This window comes from Carassius carassius, chromosome 3 (assembly GCF_963082965.1).
Source record: "Carassius carassius chromosome 3, fCarCar2.1, whole genome shotgun sequence".
Lineage (NCBI taxonomy): Eukaryota > Metazoa > Chordata > Actinopteri > Cypriniformes > Cyprinidae > Carassius > Carassius carassius.
Window position 1 is genome coordinate 39,268,243 of NC_081757.1, and position 26,720 is coordinate 39,294,962.

Below are 26,720 nucleotides of genomic sequence, written 5' to 3' on the forward strand. Positions count from 1 at the left end.
TTATAACTCACAATTGCAAGTATATATCTCGCAGTTCTGACTTTATAACTCGCAATTTTGACCTTAAAGCTCACAATTTTTATTTAATAACTCGCAATTCTGACTTTATAACACACAATTTTGACTTTCTAACTCCCAATTGTGTTAAGTCTGAATTGCAATATTCTGAACTCAATTCTGAGGAAACAAAGTCAGAATTGTGGGATAAAAAGTCACAATTACCTTGTATTATTTATTATTCATTGGCAGAAATGGTCTTCCATAGTATATAACTAATTAATTCATTTCAAAAATGTTTCTGACCCCAAACCTTTCAACAGATTTTGACAGGTCCATTTACCTCAGACCAACCCCAGTGTGGAATGTATTCTCAAGTAAAGCGTTAGGTTACCCGGAAATCAAAAGGACATTCCAAACCTGTCGAACTTGACATTTGTCTTGATAACTGATTTTGTGCTCCACGCAAGACAGAAAGCATTACAGGTTTACTTACAAATTCAAAAGTAAGTAAATGATCAACTATTGATCTTTTAAGCATTATCTAAATATAACATAATTAACTTTATTATATTTTAATCTTATAGTGTCATCATTAACATATATTTACTTTATCAAAGGTTGTTTGTTTGGTTTTTGAACATGCAAATGTTGAAGTATAAAGCACGTGCACAGAACTGAACGAGTTTCTAAAGACGTTTTATGAGTGAGAGGCTTAATGCAAAGCATTTACCAGATTATTTCACCCTACAGAAAAGCCTGTTCTTCTTGGACGACATTTGCATTTGGTTTAGCGTTTAGCTGTTGTGGTCTTCTTGAAATGTTTTTTTTTTTTTTTAATCTTTAATGAAGTTCCTCTTTTTGCAGGGTCTTTTTAGTTTGTCTTGTTCAGATAAGAAATGATTGCATATTAACATGTATTTACCAGACTCTTTATACATTACACAATTAGATCAGTTTGTTTATTACCACCAGAAGCAAAGTCATCATGCATTGGTTTTAGTCGCTGTAATGGGAAATGTCAGCATATCAGTTGTGTCTGGTTCTCATTCCGAGCTGCTCATCCTAATCTCAATGCTGTACATTACACTCAGTAATAAATATATAAAGAGCCAAGCAGTGAGCTGAATCATCCGAAAACGCCCTCCTCGCCACTCTCTGAATAAATAACAGCCGCTATCTAGTTTTCTTCTCCTGAAGATGTCAGTGATTGATGTCGAACAGCTTTTTACCATGACCTGCGTTTAACCCAGACTATGAATCAGTTGCATTGATTGATTTAGTAGTTTTAAGATGCAGATTTGGAGCATAATGATTAGTGCATATTTTAATGTTGTACAACCGCTGTTCAATTGGTACTTGCTTTTGAAGGAAGTGAAACAATGAGTCTGTGCTTCGCCGAGTGCTTTCAACCAGAGGATAAAGCTCCTCATGTAAATGGTTGCCAGGTTATTGTTGCCCTTAGATATGGAGGCAGGGTGGGAGGGAGGGAGTGACTCTGAAAGAAGTATTGAAAACTTGGCTGTCAATCAAGCGCTACGCCTCCTTTAGTGCGTCATGCTGTTAGATGGCCGACTATTTAATGTGCATTTTAATACTTGAGCATTTGCATGATAGACCCGTGACTTGCAAATAAGCCTGGATCTCTCTTGCTGCTTTCAAACAGGTGGCTCGCTTCTGCGCACGCGAGCAGAGGAACCCAGCAACAAGGTAAATAGCTGCTAATATGTTTTTTCCATTAATTTTGACCTTGGTGTTTTACGATGAATCTGTAGTATTTTGCAATATCCCATAACATCTTCAGAGCACATTACTTGTCTTTGTGTGATTAGTTTTGATTAATTGATAGTCAAACATCACTGTTACTGCCGCTAATACTTAGGCTAAGGGATTGTTTATTCAACTTTGGCATGAAATTTACTCTGCACATTTGTGATATACCTAAATGCTAGGTGAGCTGATGCTTTTTTGTTTATGATAGACATTGAAGAAAATATCTAAGGCATATACAGTTACAAGAGTATTATAAAGACCTATTTCGACTAAGCAAACATAACTCCATACCTGTTTCAATAATTGAATGTTTATGCTTTATATTACCAGTACATGTACAGAACATTTTTTGGGAACACTTTATTTAAAGGTGTCGTTGTTACACATGTTACATGTACTTTCTATTATAATAACAATAAATGATGGGTAATTACATCTAAGTAACCCTAAACAAAACCCTAATCCTATCCATAAGCATATAGTAAATACATGTAGTTAATTAATATTGCACTGTTATAAGGGCATGGGGATAATCGCGCTCGGGCTCGGTTCGAGCAACCGTGCTTAGTGTGAGTACACCCTAAGATGCAAGACGCCAGTTTACATCTTGCCTGTTAGCTTGTGTAGTTTATTTTAAAATCTTGTGTCATATTTTTAATCATTTGACGTCATCTAGAGGCCCCCTTGGGAGTTTTCTAAGGTCCCTTGTGGTTCCCATCCCTCTGATTGAAAACAGCTGCCCCGGCATGGTGGCAGTAAGGTTTACAATTCAAAGCACCACTAAAAATGTCTTCCTAAATCATAAAATCTTTTTGTTGTGTGTTGCTGATGAGGCGTCCATTTTCTCTATCACATTTGTGGACTAGAATAATTAGAACTCTTTTTGGTAACACCTTAGCATAGGGACCGATTTACACTATTAAGTAGTTGCTTATTAGCATGTCTATTATAAACAAATTGGCTGTTTATTAGTAATTATAAAGCACATATTCTGTATTCTACATCTCTTATCCTATCTTACACCTAAACTTAGCAACTACATTACTAACTATTAATAAGCAGCAAATTAGCAGTTTATTGAGGCAAAATTCGTAATTAATGGTTTGTTGAAAGCGAGAATTGGACCTTAAAAAAAGTGTAACCCAGTTTTTATTCTCTAGTAAATACAATGACACTGAAGGAGAGACCCAAGTCAGATCTATGGAACAAGGATATAAAGACTTGTGGCTTGGGCCAAAAGCAACCATTTAGCAACCACTCAAACTACCTAGAAACCACTGTGAGCACTTTAGCAACCCTCTAGCAAACCATGCACAAAATTACAGCATGGTGGCAGTGTGCATCATACATATTTCCTTTAGAAAGCGTAAAAATTTTAAACATTTTAAGACTTGGTTAAACATGCTTAGCTTTACTTTATGGTGGCATACTTTATTGTAACTTTCTGTAGCTCTGTCCACCCGAAAATAAAAAAATTGCTTAAAAAAAATGTACTCGCCCTCAGGCCATCCAAGATGGGTTTGTGTTTTCAATGAAACAGATTTGGAGAAATTTAGCATTACATCACTTGCTCACCAATGGATCCTCTGCAGTGAATGGGTGCCGTCAGAATGAGAGTCCAAACAGCTGATGAAAACATCACAATAATCCACAAGACTCTTATAAAGAGAAAAGCTATGTGTCTGTACGAAACAAAAAGACACTTTTTTTTTTACATATTAACTTCACAAAGTTGCTAAAACACAAATCCATAATCCACAATATTGCTTTGTCCAGTGAAAAAAAGTCACCTTGTCTAAATCAGAAGAGAAATATGCACAGTAAAAAAAAGGCCAGAATAGTCCTGAAGAAATATTTTGGTATTTTGATGTGAGAGGACAACATGGATGAAGAAGCACGATGAAGGCCTGAGTGTGAGAAAATTGCATTTTTAGGTGAACTGTACCTTTAATGCACTGAGCATAGTAGCTGTTTTAAAGAAGACATCATGTCACGCAGTATTTGCATATTCAGACATAAAAAAAAAACTCTTCATTGCTTCCTCTTTAGTGGCTTGTTTTTGCTGTAGTTCAGATGCTTCTTATTAACTAGCGTGAGCTTGTTTATTAGTGATATTTAAAGAGGAAAGAAAACACATTTCTGTCATTAACAGGGTGCAGAGGAGAAACCACTTTCCCACTCATCCAAAAATTTTTAGTAACTAAATCTAAATCAGAAAGAGGCAGAGGTCCAAAACATAAAGGCTGTGGAAGACAGAGTCATACTTCAGCTGCAGCTCATTGGAGCATCATGCAGAAACCAAACACACACACACACACACACGGCAATAGCAGTCCGGAGAAGCACGAGAAGGCTTCTCCTTAAATGGTCAAAGCTCCCAGGAGTCACAGGGAGGCTAGTGCAGGGAAAAAAGTCAGGGAGAGGAAAAGAGAGAGGACGTTGAAGATTGTGGAGCTTTGAGGAAAAATATCAACAGCACAAATACAAAGAGGGCTTTGAAGGATATAGTGAGCTGTTGAGAGAGCATCTTTCATCCCTGTTGGCCAATCAGGTAGAGTTTTAGCAAGTTTTTCTTTGCATGGATTGATTTATGCCTCTTGAGACAAGTACTTGCGGTTGATACTTGAAGAAAGAAATAGTGTAAAGTAGAACGCATGGTTTCTTGGGAGGTGGGATATTGTTTTAATGGCCTTAAACTTTCCTTATGTACAAAACTGCATGTTACACACAATCTGCTTAGGAGCAGCGCAGGTTACATGTATACAGTGGCGTTTGAAAGTATGAGACAACATGTCAAATCTGGGATTCAATCATCATCTAATTTAAACCTGGATATAAAGTTGAAGTTCCTGCTCTATTTATAGCTCTCTAATCAAATAAGCATAATTGTGACACTGATCACGTGACAGACAGTCAGATGTTGTTGTTTCCATTGAAGCTCAAGGTGCTCTTTGGATGATGCTCAAATCAAATCATCATCGGGTTTTATGAACTTGGCATTTATTGTCAGATTGCATCCTTCTGTCATTAAAGCAAAGCAAATACTAGACTATAAAAAGTAACTTGTAAATTAACAGTTATTTATACCTAATCTATCCTGATCTAAATTTAGTTTTGTTGACACAACCCAGTGCATTTAGTAAAAAATGAATGAAAAATAAAAAAATTGAAACAAGAAAAAATCCAAAAAGCCTTCTTTTTCTAAATCTATTGTCAAAACTTTGTTTGAACATTTTAGAAGATAACATCACAACTTTTTTTTGTTCAATTAAAATCCATCCGGCATAGATTATATTACTTTTAATAGTTATGCAAACAAGAAGTGCATAGTTCAGCTAATTATTGTTGTTTTTAAATATCACGATGATTTCAGTGTGTGTACCAGCACATTTTAACAATACCATGAATATTATTGTAACACTTTAGTATAGAAACCAACCCTTATTAGCATGTCTATTATTAAGATATTGGCTGTTTATTTGTGCTTATAAAGCACATATTCTGCGTGACATTATCCCTAATTCTACCTAATACCAAACTTAGCAACTACCTTACCATGTTTATTGAGGCAAAAGTCATTGTTAATGGTTTGTTAATGGTGAGAATTAAAATAAAGATACCATTATATTGATAACCTTGATCATTTTGGTCACTTTGATTGTGGCATGAAATTTTCAATTTACACTAGTGGTCTAATACTATAATATTAGTAATACAAAAATATTAATAATTGAAATTCTGCATTTCTTTCATGCACTGAAAGGATGAGAAAAACTAGTTTCCCCGGTTTATCATGCCAGGTTTTTCGTGATGCTCACCTGAATCGCCAGTTTCTCAAACATCTCTCCATTTCCTGTTGTTTTTTACAGTGACTGTATAGCAACCACTTCCTTTTTCACACAACCGAATTTTCATCAAATCTGGCTCACTATATTTGTGTTACGTAACAAGTAAAGGGAGGGGGGCAGGACATGCACTTTCTCATGCAGCCACGTCAGAGCTTTTGCCACGAGGTAACGCTGAGGTCATCAGGGACCCGGAGGGACCTGCCATCAAGATGACCTTCATCCTCCTCAAATTTATAAAACTTGAACTCCTCTCAGTGGTGACAGTCAGAGGCCAAGTAAAAATAGAGTCAGTCAATGAGAATAGAGCCCAGATTGACCACAGAGAGTCATAGAGAGATAGAAAGCTCACAAACATAGACTCATAGCCAGCAGGAAATAATCAGAGTGATTGGATTACACTGCAATATTCATCTGAGTGTCATTCTCTGCAGGGGAACGTGCTGCAGGACTCCTGCTGTCTGAAATCATTTAGAGTGCCCTATCATCTACTTACCCTTATATCATACAGTATATCAAATGCGTAGTTTTTCATATTTATCGTGCACTTGTGATAGTCTTAGTCATTGTGATATTGTTAAAAGAGGTTTAATACATAATAAAATATGATTTATTCCTGGCAAATCTGAATTTTCAGCAGCTATTATTCCAGTTTTCAGTTGTTGTTTTTTTTTTTTTGTGAAAACCATTGTACATTCTTTGATGAAAAGATTTAAAAGAAAGGCATTCATTTGATTTTTTTAAGCGATGTACAAGTTTTTCCTGTCACTTTTGATAAATATAATGCATTCTTGCTGAATCAACATTAATTTATTTTTTAGTATACTGACCTACAATTTCGAACAGTAAAAATAGCTGCGATAGCAAGCTAAACAATTTCTTATATTTGTTGCTGCTTCTTCATATGTACCCATGATTTGAACTTGAATAACATCTGATAGTCCAGTAACTTATTTTAAGGTAAAGTTTAATAACAAAATTAACTGAAAATGTTAACGAGGCAAAAAAAAAAACACTATATTTTTCATGTATTGCATCATAAAAACAGTTGTTGCCATAGTCGTCATCACTAAGAGATATTTACAATTATTTAACAATCGCTAAATACACAATTATTTATTTCACATCTGAATGAAGAAACAGATAACTTATGGATCTCACAATATACAGTATACCATTGGTCAAATTTAGTGAAGAGTGAATAGTAATTATTGGTGAAATGTCAGGAGCGAGAAGCAAATTTTTTTTTACTGCTCAGAGTTTGCTATTCCAAAGCAGGAGGCTTAATAGAGTTTTTAAAGTTGTAATATCAACTTTGTCTTAAATATTTCACCATCTTTAAAAGTTACATTTACATTTACTCACCCTCATGTCGTTCCAAACCTTTATAGGTTTCTTTCTTATAATGAAACACAAAAGAAGATATTTTGAAGAGCCAAGAGTTTTTTTCGGTCCCCATTGACTTCCATAGTTGGGAAAGAAATACTATGAAAGTCAGTAGGGTCCTTTAACTTCTTGATTACCAGCGTTCTTCAAAATATCTTCTTTCATGTTCAACATAAAGAAACTCATACAAGTTTGGAACAACATGAGGGTGAGTAAACGATAACAACATTTTCATTTTTAGGTGAACTATCCCTTTAAGGAATATAAAAATAGACGAATGAAACCATTGTTTACTGTAAGGATATAGAGCTATAAAATGAATGTGAATTGCACAGATTGAATAATGCTAGAGAACTGATGGGAAATGTTTCAATTAATTTTGGAATCATAATGAAAGACTTTTATTGCAGACTTTGATATATTGACACATCTAAGCATGTTTTAAACATTATTAAAGTCTGTTGAAACACTCCAGGAAACACAAGATTACTAAGGTATCTTTCTCAGGAGAAATTTCTGAAAAACAGGAATTTAACAAATAGCCAATCTTGTTGCTAATTTTGAAAATAACAGTCAAAGAAATCCTTTGGGATTTCGTTTTTCCTACAGTACCAATAGGAAGATGGGAAAAGATGCGTCAAATGCTGAAAGCTGTCAAAAGCACATCACAAAACATGATTCATACACTCCCATCAAAATCAAGCCACCATCAATCATTGTAGGGCTCTGAGGCTTCACACATCCTGTGTTGAAGGTGGAAGAGATTGAGCTGATATTGTGCCTTCAAAACCACTATCTCTTCCGCTCAGCACTACACTCTTATTTTAGTCAAAGTGTTAGGGAAATTCTTTTGATATCACTTTTAAATGTCAGTTATATTTGAAATGGTCTTTTCTGATAAGATAACATACACAGCACAGAACAGAGGAAAGATTCATCTGGCAGTCATCAATGAAAATTAGTATGTGTATTGTCTTAAAGGTCAGCAAAAACCCAAATGCAACCCTCCTAGATCAGGATCCTGGTTCACCATCTGAGCTTTGGCTGAGACGTGCTGTCAGTTATTGCTACGAGCCACTGTCTACAGGTAATATTACAAAAAGATAGCTCTTTTCTTAGCTCAGGTGTTCTCAGTTATGTTTCAAAGAAATAATCAACTTTGCAGCAGATGTTTTTTCCAAAATAACACAATGTAACAAAAATTTGTTTCACTTAAATTTGTATGGTTCTTTTGTAATTTTATCGTGCTTATTAATAATGTACTATTTATTTTCCCACAGCATCAGTATTTTGGTAAATACTTAGGTCAGGTAAAGTTTATAACTTTTGTCATTAATTATCAAAAACTGGTTTAGTACACTGGTTTTGTACTAATTTTGCATGTTTTTTAAAGATATTTTGCGTTTGCAAGTATGGGAGCATTCTAGAAGTTTCTGTAACTTTCTGTAATATTCTAGTTCTTTCTGCAACATTCCAGAACAAATCATCCAGCCATAATTTTTTTTGTTTGGTTATCATTTGTTTAACCACAGTTTTACTGCAAATACCATAGTTAAACAATGGTTAAGCCCTGCTCACACCAAGATTGATAACTATAAAGATAATGATATTAGCGTCCATACCAGTGGACATATCGTCTGCCGCTTTAAATTCTCGATCTCATTACAGCAGAATGGATTCTACGGAGCCCCCCACATGGCATGCAGGATAAAAATAGTAGGCTAAATCGTGTGTACGATTTACTATTTTGTACCCTCGATTTATAAATTGTGCACACAATTTACTAATTCAGTCCCTTGATTTGCTAAATCGTGCACATATTTTATAAATCCAGAGAACAAATTAGTAAATTGTGCGCACAATTTAGCGAATCGAGGGAACGATTAAACAAATCGAGGGAATGAATTAGCAAATCAAGGGAACAAAATGGGAATCATGTGTACATTTAAGTACACTGAGGGAACGAATTAATAAATCTTGTGCACAATTTATATATTTTTTCTTGCATGTCATGTGCGGGGCTCCGTAGGATTCTGATTGGGTGTTAATGATTGTATCTTTCATTAGCTGGAAAAAGTTATTCTGAAAGTGATTCCAACGATATTTTTTCTCTGTGCCTTTATCGTTATAGCTGTGTTGTGGACTCTGCTATTCTTTAATATTGAGAATGATTTTTAGTGTTGAAAAAAAAATGTAATTTGTGGGTATCATGGTTTTTAATTTTATTTGTTGTAAAATCATGATTTATTTTCGTAAAGGGAATGTAGACTTCTGAATTTTTGGACAGCTCACAAAATGTTATAAAAATAAAAGACTGTTGTTAGCATACAGTATGAGTATAGAGCTGTTTGGTCTTGGAAGAGTTTGAGTTCATATTGAGAACTCTGATTTTCGATTGCAGACTTTACAAATTTGAACACAGTTTGAGACAAAGTTGAGATCTCTTGTAAATTCTGGAGACGACACGTGTGTTTTTCTCAGAAGACAAGATTCCACTTGGTCTCAATTTAATCTCTTTGCTCTTTAGGACAAACAAGGGATCTCATTGTCTACTTAACAATATTGGTTTCTTTCAGGTCTTCCATCTGTGGGAGTGCTTACCCTACAGAGTCCTGCTTTACTCTGTAGTGAGAGCTCTTTGCTGGGACCGTCCGCTTTTGAGGAGCCCACGCCACACAACAGACAAGAGAATGTAGCTGGGTCAGTGTTTACATTCCTTCACTTCTTACAGGACAAGACTTGTGTGTGTTTATGTAAAATCCTCACAAAAAAATGATCCAGCGTGAGGTGAGACTATGCAGGAGCACCAGAGTTTATACTGTCACCCACCGTGACTCACAAATGATATATGTAAACCCTTTTAGCGTGGACCAAAAACCCAAAGGACATTCTTCTTAAAATGTATTTTGTGTGGCTACACTAAATGTCTAGGGACCAAAATATCATATAGACCTGGACTTAGCCTTTTTGACTTGGATATACTTGGAACTACTTAGGGCGCTTTACACCTGTAGATCGATTGCTTTGTTTAGAAAATTTGGTACACAGTTCCACAGTTCATTTTCCTGGGATTCCACTTAGCTGTCATCCATCAGGATGGAATGACGACAGCTTTGCAGGCTTGTAGGATTTTTTTTTTTGCTTTTTTTTTTAGCTGTAGTTAAATGAATTGATAATTTGGAGCAGGAGTCCAGGATTCATCTCGAAAACCTTTTTAATATTCACCTACTATGAAAAAGAGCAACAAAACGGCATTATGAAATGAAAAAAGTGTGCTTTGATTTTGAATGGCAAAGGCGTGCTCACCCACAGACATCCACAGGTTAATTTTGAGGTATTAGCAAAAGTAACTGCCATTACTGTATATAGGAAGAGGGTAATGGTCGGGTTAGGTTAGGTTTAGCAAAACATGATCCTGAATCAACATCATTGTTGATCTTGGATCAACATCCCAATCAACCAATCAAAATTAAGGGATAAATTTACAGGAAATGTTTTAGACTTACAACAAGGGTTAGGTGCTTCTGCACACTTGTTGATCAGTTATCATTTCCCTCTGATTTTTGGGATAAATTATAGGTAGGGTTAGGTTTAGGGGTAGGGATAGTGTTAGGTCTGTGTTTTTGTACAAAAGATGTTGATCCAGGAACATGTCTAACTTGGCGAAATCACAGCGACCATTGGAAAAGCATCTCTTCACATGACAACAACACACTAGTACAGCAGCTCTTCTTTGTCTTCTCTAGTGCAGCTCAACCAGTTCTAACTACCTAAAGCTGAGAAGTGAAAAAAACGTAATAAGATACTTTTAAAACTACCAAACAACCACTGGAACACCTCAATACACATTTTCAGACCCTAAAACTCCCACCAGGACAACCAACCATCCAGATATCATAACATGCCGCTAATTAAAAGGATTCTAGTTAAAGGGATACTCCACCCTCAAGTTGTTTCAAACTTTCATGAGTTTCTTTCTTTTGTTGTATGTGAGGTTCCCCCAGTTTTTCATTATTTCATTATCAGGAAAAAATTCAAGTGATCTCCCGGGCACCTCCCTGTCATGCATGCACATTTTTTCCACACACACGATATTTTGAAGAATGTTGGTCCCCATTGACCTCCACAGTATGGAAAAAGTACTGTGGAAGTCACTGAGCCTGGTTCCATTGTGCCAAATTAGGCATGGACAAACATCACTCAAATTTTCTTTCATAAAATGTAAAAACCTGGTTGTATTGTATTAATAAGCAGTATAGTGGTATGCTACATTGTTCTAGATTGTGCATAGGTTATGGAAAGTAAGTTGTTTTGGTCTTTGTTTTCCTTTAGGTTAGACCGTCCAGTAAGCAATGACATCTTCCTCTCAGAGTCAGAGGCTATTACAAAAACCTTAGATGTAAACGAGGAAACGTGCAGGAGTCTAAATATAGTAGAGGCTGTATGTGCAGGAACTGAGCTACAAAACAGCAGAGGACAAACAGAGAGTTCTGGGAAGTGCCACAAATCAGAACATTGCAGCAGGACAGAGGCCTTAAAACTTCTGAACCAAGGACAGCCTTCCAAGTCAGCAGACGTCTGGGATAATCAAGGATTCAATTCATCAGGGGCGACCCAAGTAGAGGATACTGGGGGTTGTCAAGAGGTAAGAGAGGATTCAGATTGCACTGGGAGGAGTCAAGAGGAATCTGAGAGTAGTGGACAGAGTCAAGCAAGGACAGGGAACAGTACGACTCAAGAGGAACCCAAAACAAGTGACTCAGAAGCATCAAAGAATCCAAGTGTCCAAGGTGAAGATCTAACTGACATTCCAGGGGTGAGTTACATCCATTATCAAACAGTTTGTTCAACCATATAATTTCATTTGGTACGATTCACTGTCCAAGATGGGCCATGCACCTTGTATGTATTTATTGGCAAAAACACATTGTTTACTGAGTATTCTTTAATTTAATTCTCTGTAACGCCTCTGGAATCAATTGGCCTTTATTTTTGGAATTTTATTTCCCCCGCGATAAGATTTTAATTTTTTTATCATAATGACGCATTTCAACCTAAACACCTTCCACAGGATATTAAACCCAAATCTTACACAAACATTTAAAAGTAACATCTCTATATTGGATTGGACATTCACAAATTAGCAACATTTGACAAGCTTAACTCAAGTCATCACACTAATTAATAGGATTGAACTATCCAGAGATAATTATCATCCAATCAGAGCGGGTTCACATCAGAAAACATACACTGCAGAAACACACATGAAACCACCACACGTTCACAAAATGCCCTTACAGGTCAGGTTTCATTGGGCAATTCTAAATGTGGCAATTGTGTTCATTGTGAATTTACAAAAACTTACAAAAGTATTTTAATCATCCTGATAAGAAAAGTCAAATTTTTATTAAGAGTTTCTTAACATGTGAGAAAAATAATGTGATTTGTATAATTAAATGTCCATGTAATAAAATGTATGATTGTGAAACATCCCGTTCATTAAAGGAAAGGATAACAGAACATAGAAGTGCAATAAATAGGATAAATAAATAAAAGGATCTAAAGAGTCCTGTTGCAAAAAATTTTTGTGAATGTTACCAAACAGTGTCATCTTTCTTTTTTCTTGGAATTGAACAGATTAAGCAGGTGGTAACATTGATTGCATAAGAAAGAAGCGGGAAGCTTTTTGGATTTTTTATTCGAAAAGTCTGTTTCCAAAAGCTATGAATGAGTATTTTTCTCTCAGGCTATGTCCACACAAAGCCAGAGCTTTCCTTATCCGATTTTTTCTATCTCCCTCATCTCAAGAAATATCAGCGTCCACATGAAACCACAAAACAGAACACTATGTAGTATACATGCCAGACCAGCATGTGGCGCTATAATTATGCCACAGAGATGCAATAAAGTGTGAGAAGACTTGTACTATGCACATAAAGCTTACGCGTGATATATGAAACGAACAATACATTTATGAATCTGTGTTAATGTTAGGTAATAAGACAATCGTTCAGAGTTTGTCCATGTTTTTTTGTTGCTGTTAAGTGACAGCGCTGTCTGACTAGGGACGAGACGTAGGCTGATGACATAATCGGTTCAAAAAATATACGGATCCGCTGTCCACAGCGAATATTATTCAAAAAATATTATTTTCACTCTTCTAAAATGCCAGATCTGTCTGGACGAAATGGCTATACGGTTTACCAAAAGATTTACCAAAATTATACCACAATGTATGCGTATACAGCTTAATGTACCACTGTGAGGACGGGGCTTTAAAGATTTTCTATGATGGTGGTTTCATGTGTGTTTCTGCAGTGTATGTTTTCTGATGTGAACCTGCACTGATTGGTTGATTATTATCAGTGGATAGTTAACTCCTACTAATTAATGTGATGACTTGAGTTAAGCTTGTCAGCTGTTGCTTATTTGTGAATGTGCAATCCAATATGGAGAGCTACCTTTACAAAAAACTCTGCAATACTCTATTCTTCTTTTTAACCTGGACATGAGAAAGTTTTTTCCCATTTAAGGTATGCATCCTTCCCAGTGTTTTGGTTCTAATATAACAGCAATTGAGGGAGGGTTGTTGAGTATTTTTGGATCATCTAGGCTGGGGTAGGCTGTTCTGTTTTTGCAGGGCCACCTTCCTGCAGAGTTTATGGCAAGCTCACACTACAGGATTTTTGGCTGGATTTTTTTTTGGATGTTTCATTGTACTGTTTAATTATCTCCAACTCTTTCTGTGGTACTGACATTTCTTGTTGTCTACTTCCAACCCATTGTTTCTGCCATATTCTCTTTTGTTGTGGCTTCTTCTTTCTTTAGGAAAATAACTGCACAGGGTAATTGAAGGGCCAGTTGATTGTCCATGTTTGAAGATGTGGACTGTTTTGTAGTGTGTGCATCTCGTTTGTGTGGTGTAGTATGCACGAACCTATGACAGATGAGAAGAAATCTTGTTACATAGTGTGAGCAACTTGGTGATTCAGCTAGTCTTTCAATCCTGTAGAGCAGTGGTTCTCAAACCTGTCCTGGAGTAACCCCAGCCCTGCACAATTTATATGTCTCCCCCATCTATCACACCTGATTCAACTCATCAGCTCATTAGTGGAGACTGCAAGACCTGAAGTGGGTGTGTCAGAAATAGGTAGACATATACAGGTGCTGGTCATATAATTAGAATATCATCAAAAGGTTGATTTATTTCACTAATTCCATTCAAAAAGTGAAACTTGTAAATTATATTAATTCATTACATACAGACTGATATATTTCAAATGTTTATTTCTTTTGATTTTGATGATTATAACTGACAACTAAGGAAAATCCCAAATCAGCTAATTAACTCAAAACACCTGCAAAGGCCTTTAAATGGTCTCTCAGTCTAGTTCTGTAGGCTACACAATCATGGGGAAGACTGCTCACTTGACAGTTCAAAAGACGATTATTGACACTTTGCACAAGGAGGGCAAGACACAAAAGGTAATTGCAGAAGAGGCTGGCTGTTCACAGAGCTCTGTGTCCAAGCACATTAATAGAGAGGCGAAGGGAAGAAAAAGATGTGGTAGAAAAAAAAAAGTGTACAAGCAATAGGGATAACCGCACCCTGGAGAGGATTGCGAAACAAAACCCATTAAAAAATGTGGGGGAGATTCACAAAGAGTGGACTGCAGCTGGAATCAGTGCTTCAAGAACCACTACACACAGACATATGCAAGACATGGGTTTCAGCTGTCGCATTCCTTGTGTCAAGCCACTCTTGAACGACAGACAGCGTCAGAAGCGTGTCACTTCAAAAAGCACTGGACTGCTGCTGAGTGGTCCAAAGTTATGTTCTCTGATGAAAGTAAATGTTGCATTTCCTTTGGAAATCAGGGTCCCAGAGTCTGGAGGAAGAGAAGAGAGGCACACAATCCACGTTGCTTGAGGTCCAGTGTAAAGTTTCCACAGTCAGTGATGGTTTGGGGTGCCATGTCATCTGCTGGTGTTGGTCCACTGTGTTTTCTGAGGTCCAAGGTCAATGCAGCCGTATACCAGGAAGTTTTAGAGCACTTCATGCTTCCTGCTGCTGACCAACTTTATGGAGATCCAGATTTCATTTTCCAACAGGACTTGGCACCTGCACACAGTGCCAAAGCTACCAGTACCTGGTTTAAAGCCCATGGTATCCCTGTTCTTAATTGGCCAGCAAACTCGCCTGACCTTAACCCCATAGAAAATCTATGGGGTATTGTGAAGAGGAAGATGCGATATGCCAGACCCAAGAATGCAGAAGAACTGAAGGCCGCTATAAGAACATCCTGGGCTCTCATAACACCTGAGCAGTGCCACAGACTGATCGACTCCATGCCACGCCGCATTGCTGCAGGAATTCAGGCAAAAGGAGCCCCAACTAAGTATTGAGTGCTGTACATGCTCATACTTTTCATGTTCCTACTTTTCAGTTGGCCAAGATTTCAAAAAATCCTTTCTTTGTATTGTTTTTAAGTTATATTCTAATTTCCTGAGATACTGAATTTGGGATTTTCTGTAGTTGTCAGTTATAATCATCAAAATTTAAAAGAAACAAACATTTGAAATATATCAGTCTGTGTGTAATGAATGAAAGTAATATACAAGTTTCACTTTTTGAATGAAATTGGTGAAATAAACTTTTTGATGATATTCTAATTATATGACCAGCACCTGTAAAATGTGCAGTGCTGGGGGTACTTCATAGCAATGTTTGATAGCCATTAGCAGCCATTTAGGCGTAGCTGAACCAGCCAAAGTCCTCAGGATGAATAAAAACTTCCAAGCAGGTGTATTAGGGTGGGTTGAAGCTAAATTCTGCAGGATGTTGGCCCTTCAGGATCATGATTAGACAGCCCTGAGGTAGGAGCAAGAATAACATCTCAAACTGGCTTGTGCTTCCATTGATGCCATTTTAAACATTTACCCCTGGTTTCACAGACAGGGCTTAAGACTAGTCCTAGACTAAAATGTAAGTCTGAGCTGTTTCCACTGCAATAAACTTGCACTGACTGATCTTAAAAATATATCAGTGCCTTTTTAGTTTTAAGATGCACATCGGTAATGTTTTTTTCTAAGCATGTTTATAAAAATTACTTAAATGTCCTAATTGATCTATGGTCTAATCCTGGCTTAGTCTAAGCCCTGTCTGTGAAACCGGGCCTTAATGATGTTTGTTTTGGCAAACTCAGTTTTACTAATACTTTTGAGCGTTAAAATGAAATGTATAACATCCCGTTTGTTCTACAGGCATGATTGATGCCTCAAAATGTGCACCTGGTTGAAGTGAGGTACTCTGAGGGAATGTGGGAAAAAAACTGAAAAGCAAAGCATATTAACCAAGATGAATAAAATGTCCAAAATGTGCATAAAAACACAATGTGCATAGAATTTTTATTTATTATGTGACAAGATGTGCATAAACTACTGTGGAATCACATTTACAGGAAAATAAATCCTTGAAAACATGAAAACGTCATGTGACTGAATCATTTGTTAGAGATGACGGATGTCCAGTCCTGGTCCTAGAGGGCTAATGTACTGCAAAGTTTAGCTCTAACTGGTCCCTGGAAGATTCTAGTAATCCTGAAAACCGTGATTACTTTGGTTTCTATGGCATTTAATGTGGTTGGAGCCAGAGTCCAAAATGAACTTTTCCATTTAAGGGCAAATCTTGCCCCTAGAATTGATTTTCTGGGGCATTTTTTACGTTTATGAGGGCAATTTTATGACCACCTTAATAATTGTATCTGTGTTGGCTTTTTGAAGTCAAATACTTTAATTTACCAACCAATCAAAATATTTTAAAATGTTGCCATGACAATTGACTGTTTAAAATTTTATCTAAATTAGACATTTAAAAACAGGAGCTAATATGGCTGCAATATTATGACTGAAATCGTTTTTGCCAATTATTTTGCTTAATATTGTAATTAGAGGTCAACTGATAGTGGATTTTACTGATAGCTAGGTTAGACGACACTGGCCAATACAATGAATCATCCGATAGTTTTTCAAATGGATATTGAACTAAAGCTTAAATAGAGCTCTACTACTTAAAAAATTTACTGAACCATAGTTTGTAAATGAATATTAATATTAATTATGTATTGATCATTAAATTTAGTTCATAGTTTATTAATATTAACAAAAGTAACTTCAAAATGTGAAAATATATTGGTAAATGTTAAAATTCACAAACTCTACTTCTGCTTTTATCAATCTTAGTTAATGTTACAGATTGACTCTTATGCTAAATATGGCCATCTTTAAATATGTACAGAAAGGCCACAGTATTGAAATTATATGGACATTGTATGTACACTCTTACAGTTTAACAATTGATGACTAATCAAAATATTTTAGTTACACCATGCAAAAGGGCAGCATTTTTCTGTCAGCTCAATGATCCTATCAGTTTGCTTTCTTACGTCATTAGCTTTAAATAAGGAACATTGCTGGCTAACCAATGCATTAATGAGACCAGCTAGATACAAACTAATGCAAATATATCATAACATGATGTGGTAGCATGTTTTGGTCACATTGTTTTAACTGCTTGAGGTGCTGCTAATGTGGGCGTCCTCTTAGCCTGGATAGCAAACATATTGCTGTCCTTTATCCAATAATGCAGGATCTAGTCAATTAATCACTTATTAATGATATGAAAACATTCACTACAGTATACTGTGTACACACTGTTTTGTTGTCGATGTTTTAAATCTGCATCTGAAATGTCTCGCTCTGTCCAGCACCCAGTGCCAAGTGTCTAAACCAATAGCATGTGCTGTCAGTGATCTCTCCCTCTATATGCCGCTCTTGTACTGTCTAATGACAGTGGACCCTTCTATGCCACTCCAGCAACAGATGCAACTATCGGCATAGATTTTTGCCGATAACCAATAGTTCCAGCCATCAACTATCAGTGCCAATTAAGTTTTTTGCATTGTTTTTGCACTGTTTTTTATTATGAGGGAATTCACTAGTGCAACAATTCAATCAGTGAGCGTGCTCACTCAACAACAACTCTAGAGTTTTCAGCATTGACTAATCTAAGCGTTTCTGATTGGCCATTCGATTCCTAAGCTCAGCAAAACATGTTTGATTGGTCATAATGTTTATTGCTATATAAAAAAACAATGTTTAAAAATGAATCTGATGCAGTGCGAGTAGGGAGGCATTGATCTTATACTCTGTATCAGCTCGGATACTGCCTTTTTCTGTCAGATCAGGTATCGGTCAGACGAGACCGATCCAAATCTGATATAGTGCGTATACTATTCTGTCTTACTTTTAAAGGGGTCGTATGATGCTTTTTAAAATATCATTATTTTGGGTATTTGGTGTAACAGAATATGTTGACATGCTTTAATGTTCAACAACACATTATTTTTCAAATACTGTACATTATTGTTGTCACGGTGTCTGGTCTCTGTTTCCCTGGGTGTCCACTAGTGGTCTCACTTCCCCATAGGCACCTCACTGCAGGCAGTACAATTCCCACAAAGCCTTGTCCCTTCATCAAAGTAATTGCACTACTGTTAATTGCACTGAGGTGTCTTCACTTGATAGTCATTACCCTGCCTATATTATCCGGTCTGTTTCCATTTGTTTTCATGGAGTCCTTACTTTCCGTCACCAAGTTTCCTCGCGTTCCTTGTGTTCTAGTTTCTTGTTCCCTGTTTGTTTTGGACTGATGTTTGGTTATGACCCCTGCTTGTTTTAGTTTCTGATTTTGGATTATTAAAGCTCACACTGCACTTGGATCTTCCGTCTCCTGTGTTCCTGTATGTGACAGGAGGACTCCATCAGATCAGATCCAGCGGTGTGGGATTTTTTTCTCCGTTCCCCAGCCAGCATGGAGGAGCAGAGGAGAAGATTCGGTAAATTAACCACCCTCCGTCAAAGGGGGAATGAAGTGGGTGGTGTAGCACAGGAGTTCTGGACGTTGGCGGTAGGATTGGGGTACAATGATGAGGCCCTGAAGGACCTATTTAACGGCTGCCTGGATGACCCTTTGCCGGGGTGGGAGATGAAGGGGCTGGAGATCCTGGACTTTTGGGGGTTCACCAGTTACCTACAACATCGATCTCCGTGGGATACCTCAGCCACACCTGTCTCTCCCGGTGGGATGGCCGACTCTAGACCTGGGTCTACAGACAGTAGGACCGCCAGCCCAGCACCACTGCACAATATGGCCGTCAGCCCAGCACCACAGCACAAGGTGGTCGCCAGCCCAGCGCCACGGCGCAAGATGGCCACCAGCCCAGTGCCACGGCACAAGGTGGCCGCCAGTCCAGCGCCACAGCACAAGGTGGCCGCAAGTCCAGCGCCACAGCACAAGGTGGCCACCAGCCCAGCTCCACAGCACAAGTTGGCCACCGGTCCAGAGCCATGGCACAAGATGGCCGCCTGTCCAGCGCCTCAGCACAAGATGACAGCCACAGTTGACCCTCCAGAGTCGAGTCAGGTTCCCGTTGACCCTCCAGAGTCGAGTCAGGTTCCCGTTGACCCTCCAGAGTCAGGTCAGGTGAGCGTTGACCCTCCAGAGTCAGGTCACCGTTGACCCTCCAGAGACAGGTCAGATCACCATTGACCCTCCAGAGTCAGGTCAGGTCACCGTTGACCCTCATGAGTTAAGCACTACCACAGTGAGACCTCAGGAGTCAAGTCAAGTCACCGGTGATCTTCAAGGACAAAGTCAAGTCACCGGTGTTCTTCATGGGCAAAGTCAAGTCACCGGTGTTCTTCATGGGCAAAGTCAAGTCACCAATGATCTTCATGGGCAAAGTCAAGTCACCAATGATCTTCATGGGCAAAGTCAAGTCACCATTGATCTTCATGAGCAAATGCAAGTCACCATTGATCTTCATGAGCAGAGTCAGGTCACCAATGATCTTCATGAGCAGAGTCAAGTCACCATTGATCTTCCTGAATCCAGTCTAAACTCTGCGGAACTACCAGAGCCTCTCCACGTCTCTGCTGAACTACCAGAGCCTCTCCACGTCTCTGCTGAACTACCAGAGCTTCTCCACGTCTCTGCTGAACTACCAGGGCCTCTCCACTTCTCAGCTGAACTCTCTGAGTGCTCGACTGATCCTGTCGGGGCCACGGAGGCCACCCTTAACTTGTTCATGTTCTCCGTTTTAGACTTTCCTATCCAGACTTGCTCTCCTGTGTCATCGATCCCACTGTGGTGTTCCTCAGTGCCGCCCTGGTCGGCTCCTGTCTCGACCGCACGGCTGTGGTTGTCTTCTGCGCCGCCCTGGTGGGCTTCTGTCTCGACCGCACGGCTGTGGTGGTCTTCTGCGCCGCCCTGGTGGGCTTTTGTCTCAACAGCACGGTTGTGGTGGTCTTCTGCGCCGCCCTGGTGGGCTTCTGTCTCGACCGCACGGATGTGGTGGTCCTCTGCACCGCCCTGGCGGGCTTCTGTCTCGTCTGCACGGATGTGGTGGTCTTCTGCGCCGCCCTGGTGGGTTTCTGACTCTACCGCATGGCTCCAATTCCACCTTGCTCCACCCTGGATTCCTGCCCTGTCGGTTTGGCCCTGGGCCACTAAACTTTCTGTTCTCTCCTGGACTTGTGTTTTGTTGTTGTTTTAGTTTTTTGTTTTCTCTCTGTTTCCCTCTATGGACCTGGCCCTCCGTCCCTCCCCCTGGTCCTCCGCCAGTCCACCTCCCTCCTGGTCTCCTTGTTTTTGTTTTTTGCACTTCTTGTCTCTGTTTCCCTATATTACCTGGCCCTCCATCCCTCCCCCTGGTCCTCCGCCGGTCCACCTCCCTCCTGGTCTCTGTGTTCCTTGGTCTGTTCTTGGGTTCGGGTGGAGCATCTGGTAGCTGCTCCGTGGAGGAGGGGGTAATGTCACGGTGTCTGGTCTCTGTTTCCCTGGGTGTCCACTAGTGGTCTCACTTCCCCATAGGCACCTCACCGCAGGCACTACAATTCCCACAAAGCCTTGTCCCTTCATCACAGTAATTGCACTCCTGTTAATTGCACTCAGGTGTCTTCAATCAATCAATCAATCAACTTTATTGATCCCACAAGGGGCAATTGATTAAGAGCAGCATGTAAATAACAATAAATAATATAAATCACACGCATTACTCACACACGTAACAAAGTCCATCAGTCCATCACACACACGCACACATAACGTACAACAGTGCACAGTATTCATCAGCATGTGCAATTTTTCCCTTCTCCAGGAGCTCTATGCGGAATTTAAAAGTTTGATCGCATAAGGAATGAAAGATTTAGAATGGCGATTCGTCTTACATACCGGGAGCGCGTAACGACGCCCCGAAAGGCAGCAGAGAGAATTCACCTGCCAAAGCGTGACCTGGAGCAGCCAGGATGCTCTTTGCCTTCCGCAGTATTTGCTGGTTACAAAAGACATTTAAGTCTCTCTGTTTTACGCCGATAATTTTAGAGCAGATCTTTACGATGTTATTCAGGCTATTCCTGTCTTTGATGCTCAAATTATGGAACCAGCAGATAAAAGAAAAGTTTAAAAGACTCTCAATAAAAGACTGATAAAATCTGCACAGAATTACCGGCGAGACGGAGAAAGTATTTAATTTACGAAGGAGGTGAATTCTCTGTTGCCCTTTCTTTGCAATGGTAGCGCTGTTAAGATCAAATCTAAGATGTTCATCAAAGACAGTGCCCAAGTAACAGTGCCCAAGTCTTCACTTGATAGTCATTACCCTGCCTATATTATCTGGTCTGTTTCCATTTGTTTTCATGGAGTCCTTACTTTCCGTCACCAAGTTTCCTCACGTTCCTTGTGTTCTAGTTTCTTGTTCCCTGTTTGTTTGTTTTGGACTGATGTTTGGTTATGACCCCTGCTTGTTTTAGTTCTGATTTTGGATTACCCTATTAAAGCTCACACTGCACTTGGATCTTCCATCTCCTGTGTTCCTGTACATGACAATTGTAGGTTCTCTATGCTCCGCCTCTCTCAAACGCGTCATTTTCTACAAAGTCCCTCCTTCTGACAAGCACAGTCTGCTATGATTGGCCAACTGACCCAGTGCATTGTGATTGGCAGAACACCGTAGCACTCGTCAGAAATGTAACACCTCTTTCCATAATCGCGAGCTTCATCTTTCAAAATAAATGATGTGATAAATAATAAATGAATGTGTGAACATTTGGACAGCAGTACACAAATATTTCCACATAGTGACATAGACATGTGGGGGTATGTTTGAATGAGCCGTTTTAGGGGGGGCGTGGCAGTCTTAACTTTGATAAAGAATATCTCTTTGGATGTGAGACTTTAGGTTGCACCTCTTAGTGTGAGTGAATCAAATGTATTTTCTTGAAGTGAAGCTTTCATTTTCACATTTCTTTTTAGTTGCTGAAATCAATTGTTTATATTGTTTTCACACATTTTGCCCCTCTTTTGCCCAAAATGTTGCTTCTTTAACTTGAATTTGTTGGGAACTTTTTTTTTTGGTAGCATTTTTGCTACAAACCCCAGGTAATTTCGAACCCTGGTTTTAGCTTAACTGCAGGTCCGTGGCCTTCCATGATTAGGATTAGACACCCCTAAAAGAGAAGATAATATAATTTGACCAAAATCTTTGCATAGCATCCTAAACATACGGAGCTATTGCTAATTGCTTGCAAACTCAAGGTTTATGATAACATTTTGTGTGTGACCTCCAAGTTGCAGCAAAATCATAAAAGCAGTTCATTATATTGAATAATTCTCCTCCTTTGGTTCTGTTCTCTTTAAACCATTGAATAGGAAGGCTATTTTATTTGAAAATAGCTTTGCAAAATTTCAATGGTTCACATAAATAAAATTCACAGCTTTAGAGGAATCCTGTCCATTTGGGACTTGAGGGTAGGATCTTTTGACTGAATACCCTACCAACCACCCAGAACTAATTAGCAACCACAAAACAGCTATGTAACCATGTAGTAACACCATTGTGGGGGTGAGTTTTGTACCAAACACCACTCACATTTTCTTTAGAAAATATAAAAACCTATTTAGTGATGCAGCTGTAAATCCAATGGCATTACCAGCCAATATTTCATTAGTCATTTAGTTGATTCTTATGTTATAGAGGTGTATGGGATGAGTGATTCAGGGTTTATTTGTGCTAGTTACTAGTGAGGAGTCCATTTTCTTCTGTACAATAATGGTACAGTTTTCTAATTCACTCAAATGTGAATTCGCTGCTGTGTAAACACTTGAGTTTCTCTTCACATATAAAACATTCACTTAAAATAGGATTTGTCTCTGAAATTCTCTCTTATTTTGTTTGGGTGTACAGGAAGCCAAAGATAGCCTTTGTAGCTAGCATTCAGACGAGATTCAATGGAAATTGAAATGCATTCCTTTGGGAGAATGAAGGATTCTCCTTTTTTCTCAAACTGTATCTTGAGACCAAGCCATGTTTATACCACAACTCGACAGACAAATGGTTTTACACAAGTGAAACAGCCCCATTATGATTTGCTGCATTAATGACTCGTGCATATTTTAGACCTTTGTTTATGATAGATAGAGATAAGCTGTTAGAGGAAATATAAATAGGCAAATACTCAACTCTCATTGGCTGTTTATGGTTGGTCTCATATTTATTCTGCAAATAAGGGATTTTCTTCTGATGATGACACTTTCATATGTTGTTTTTGTTGGCAGTGCTCATCACTGTAGCGGTATTTCTGTATAAGTGATGCCATCAGTAACTGTTATTTTGCTGTAGGGAAACATTTCCTCTTGAACCTTTTTCAGGAACGTGAGATGAGGTTTTGTGATAAGACAAATGCCAGTGGGAGGAAACATGCATATATTTTGCCAAGCAAATGTCACACTGTGGTTAAGAGGTTCATATTCCTATACATTCCTATATATTATTTGCTGCTTCTGTTGTCCTCCATTTGTTAGTTGCTTTAGATAAAAGCATCTGCTGAATGATTAAAGGTAATTTGTAAATGCGATTCCAATTTTAAAAATAAATTAGTTGAAGTAATGCAAAGAGTAGGCTTCAACAAAAATATAAGTCATCGAACAAACTGGAAACTCGCAACAGGTGTGTCTTAAAGGTTTGTTATCATTATCATTTCCCTATGAAGATTTTATAATTTGACATGACATTTCCAGGTCTTGAAAACACTTAAAATTGGGCTACCTCCTATATCCAGGGTTTTCTAGACAGTGGGAATCCTAGTTCTTTAGAGAAAATAAAACAGTTGTTAAGGGTGTAAATTAAAATAAGTATCTTGATTTTATTTAGTTTGGACTTATTTAAAATGCTTGTTTTGTTGTATTTTATACCAATTAAGTCATCATGAGGCCTTCTTGGAAGCATGGCTTGAAAACGAAAAAAAAAAAAAAGTACTTTTAAGATATTTAAAAATGTTTGCTGTTGTTTACACACACACACACACACACACACACACACACACACACACACACACACACACACACACACACACACACACACACACACAAGCTATCTATGATGTAGAGTTAATAGTTTTCTTTTCTCCACAACAAAATCCTCTAAAGGCTATGCATTCAGGCTATAAAAATGTCAATCCAAAAACAAATTAATTTAAGGTGAAGTGGTGCAGGTGCGTGTGATCTGTTGAATCCATCTTATGCTATCCTCGGATAAACTGCCATTGTGACTTGCCTATGATGAATTTACATCAGCTTCACATTTGCATAGGCCATTCTACTTGAATTCCTGATTGGGTTAACAGCAAATTTCTAATATTAAATGGAACGATAAAATAACCTTATTAACCAATTAATGGCCATTTCAAATTTTCGATTCTATTTAGAACTATACAATCAGATTTTGTTTCAGGGTCTGTTTTTTTTTTTTCATTGATCTGATACAGAGACCTACTTGGAAGTTTTTCATCCCCTCTGTTTGAGAACAATTTATATTTTATATAATTATATATATATATATATATATATAATTTATAATTTATAATTTGTCATTTATACATATGCTTCTTCCATAACACAGGCTGTGGAAGAGCTTCAGACTGCATTTCAGTCATTACAAACTGCTCTGCTCAATTTAAAATTGGTTTTAAATCCTCAGAAAACGAAGTTCATGGTCTTTTCAAAAACCTGCCTACAGTTTCTTGATGATCTTAGCATTTTTACATCTGATGGTAAATCCATTGAAAGGGTACCCACGTACAAGTACTTGGGTATATGGATAGACGACAAACTTATATTTAATGTACATATTGCTAATCTAGTTAAGAAGCTTAAAATAAAGATTGGCTTTTATTTTAGAAATAAATCTAGCTTTACTTTTAATGCCAAAAAAAAACTTGTGGAAGCTACTTTTCTGTCTGTGATTGATTATGGTGACATATTATATATGCACGCAGCTTCCTCCGTCTTACGGAGCCTTGATTCAGTGTATCATGCGTCTCTGCGCTTTATTACAAATGCAAAGTCCCTGACTCACCATTGCATTCTTTATGATCTGGTGGGTTGGACAGCACTGACCACCCGCAGAAAACAGCATTGGTATATTTTTATATATAAAGCCATACTAGGTAAACTTCCAGCTTACCTCTGTACCCTTCTCTGTCTAAATTCTGCTAGTTATGAGTTTCGCTCCTCCAAGTGGTTGCTTTTTAATGTACCTAGGGTTTGGACAGATTTGGGGAAAACTGCATTTTCATACTATGCACCATGGGCATGGAATAATTTGCAAAAAGATCTTAAACTAGAAACGTGTATATCAATTAATGCATTTAAGACCATCATAAAAAATGTGATGAAGGAGACATGTAGTTGTTTTTCTTGAGAGGTCCTTGTATTCGAATGATTTTTGAATGATTGGATGTGTGTATGTTTTTAGCTATGTTGTGTTTATGTATGGCTGCTAACTTGTATGTAGCATTTTAATATGTTGTTTATGTATGGCTGCTACCTTGGCCAGGTCTCTCTTGTAAAAGAGATTTTTGATCTCAATGAGACTTCCTGGTAAAATAAAGGTAAATAAAATAAATAAAATAAAAATAAATAAACAACTGCACTAGTGAGAAGAGTGATAGCAAAATGCTAAAATTTGTATAATACAATTTAAACAACTTGAGTTGAACACTTATTTATTTTATTTTATTTGTTTAATTCAATTATCACATAAAAAATCAGCAGGAATGGGTTATTTTCCATTAAAAATTCTGACTTCCATTAAAAAATGGCTGAATCACTATCAGAAGGGTCACCCTTTTATTCAGTCTTTCATTATTCTTGTTGCATTCATTAGGAGCTCAGTAACAAAAAAGATTGTTAATTGTACAGTACAATGATATTACCTTCGGTGTACCATGGCACAAGTTAATACTGTACTGTTCTGCCACTGTATAAGCTTGTTTCCTCATACGTGTGTGTGTGTGTGTGTGTGTGTGTGTGTGTTGTCTGTACAGGACTCCTCTGCTGTATGTCAGTTCACACGCTCACAGGGTGAGCAGACTTCACTAAAGCGAACTCATAGTTTTGTGACGGAGTCTGTCACTCCTTTTATCTTCCCTCACACACGCTCTCGGCCCCCGCTCATCCCCGCCATGTCCACCCTTCCTGAGGAAGAGGAAGATTCCCCAGAGGAGCTCAACGGTACATCCAGCACACCCTCCACAGTAAGTCGAACTATCTTTCAAATCACATCAGGCTATATGCACGCTGTAGGTCCAAATCTAAATATT

General features: G+C 38.1%; 1 protein-coding gene across 7 annotated transcripts in view; it reads left to right on the forward strand.

The window, feature by feature from the left end:
- Window positions 1-1,614: 1,614 nt before the first annotated feature.
- LOC132126666 (inositol 1,4,5-triphosphate receptor associated 1-like) overlaps window positions 1,615-26,720 on the forward strand; it is a 53,755-nt gene continuing 28,649 nt past the window's right edge. For 2 of the 7 annotated variants that reach the window (XM_059538096.1, XM_059538110.1), the window contains exons 1-5: window positions 1,635-1,707; window positions 7,983-8,088; window positions 9,578-9,701; window positions 11,334-11,817; window positions 26,445-26,654. In XM_059538096.1, the coding sequence (XP_059394079.1) occupies window positions 26,583-26,654 (72 nt within the window). In that variant the 5' untranslated portion in view covers window positions 1,635-1,707; window positions 7,983-8,088; window positions 9,578-9,701; window positions 11,334-11,817; window positions 26,445-26,582. Of the gene's footprint in view, window positions 1,708-4,175; window positions 4,322-7,982; window positions 8,089-9,577; window positions 9,702-11,333; window positions 11,818-13,426; window positions 13,535-26,444; window positions 26,655-26,720 lie in introns of those variants that run through there. The other 5 variants (XM_059538103.1, XM_059538088.1, XM_059538128.1 and 2 more) reach the window with 5 other exon arrangements.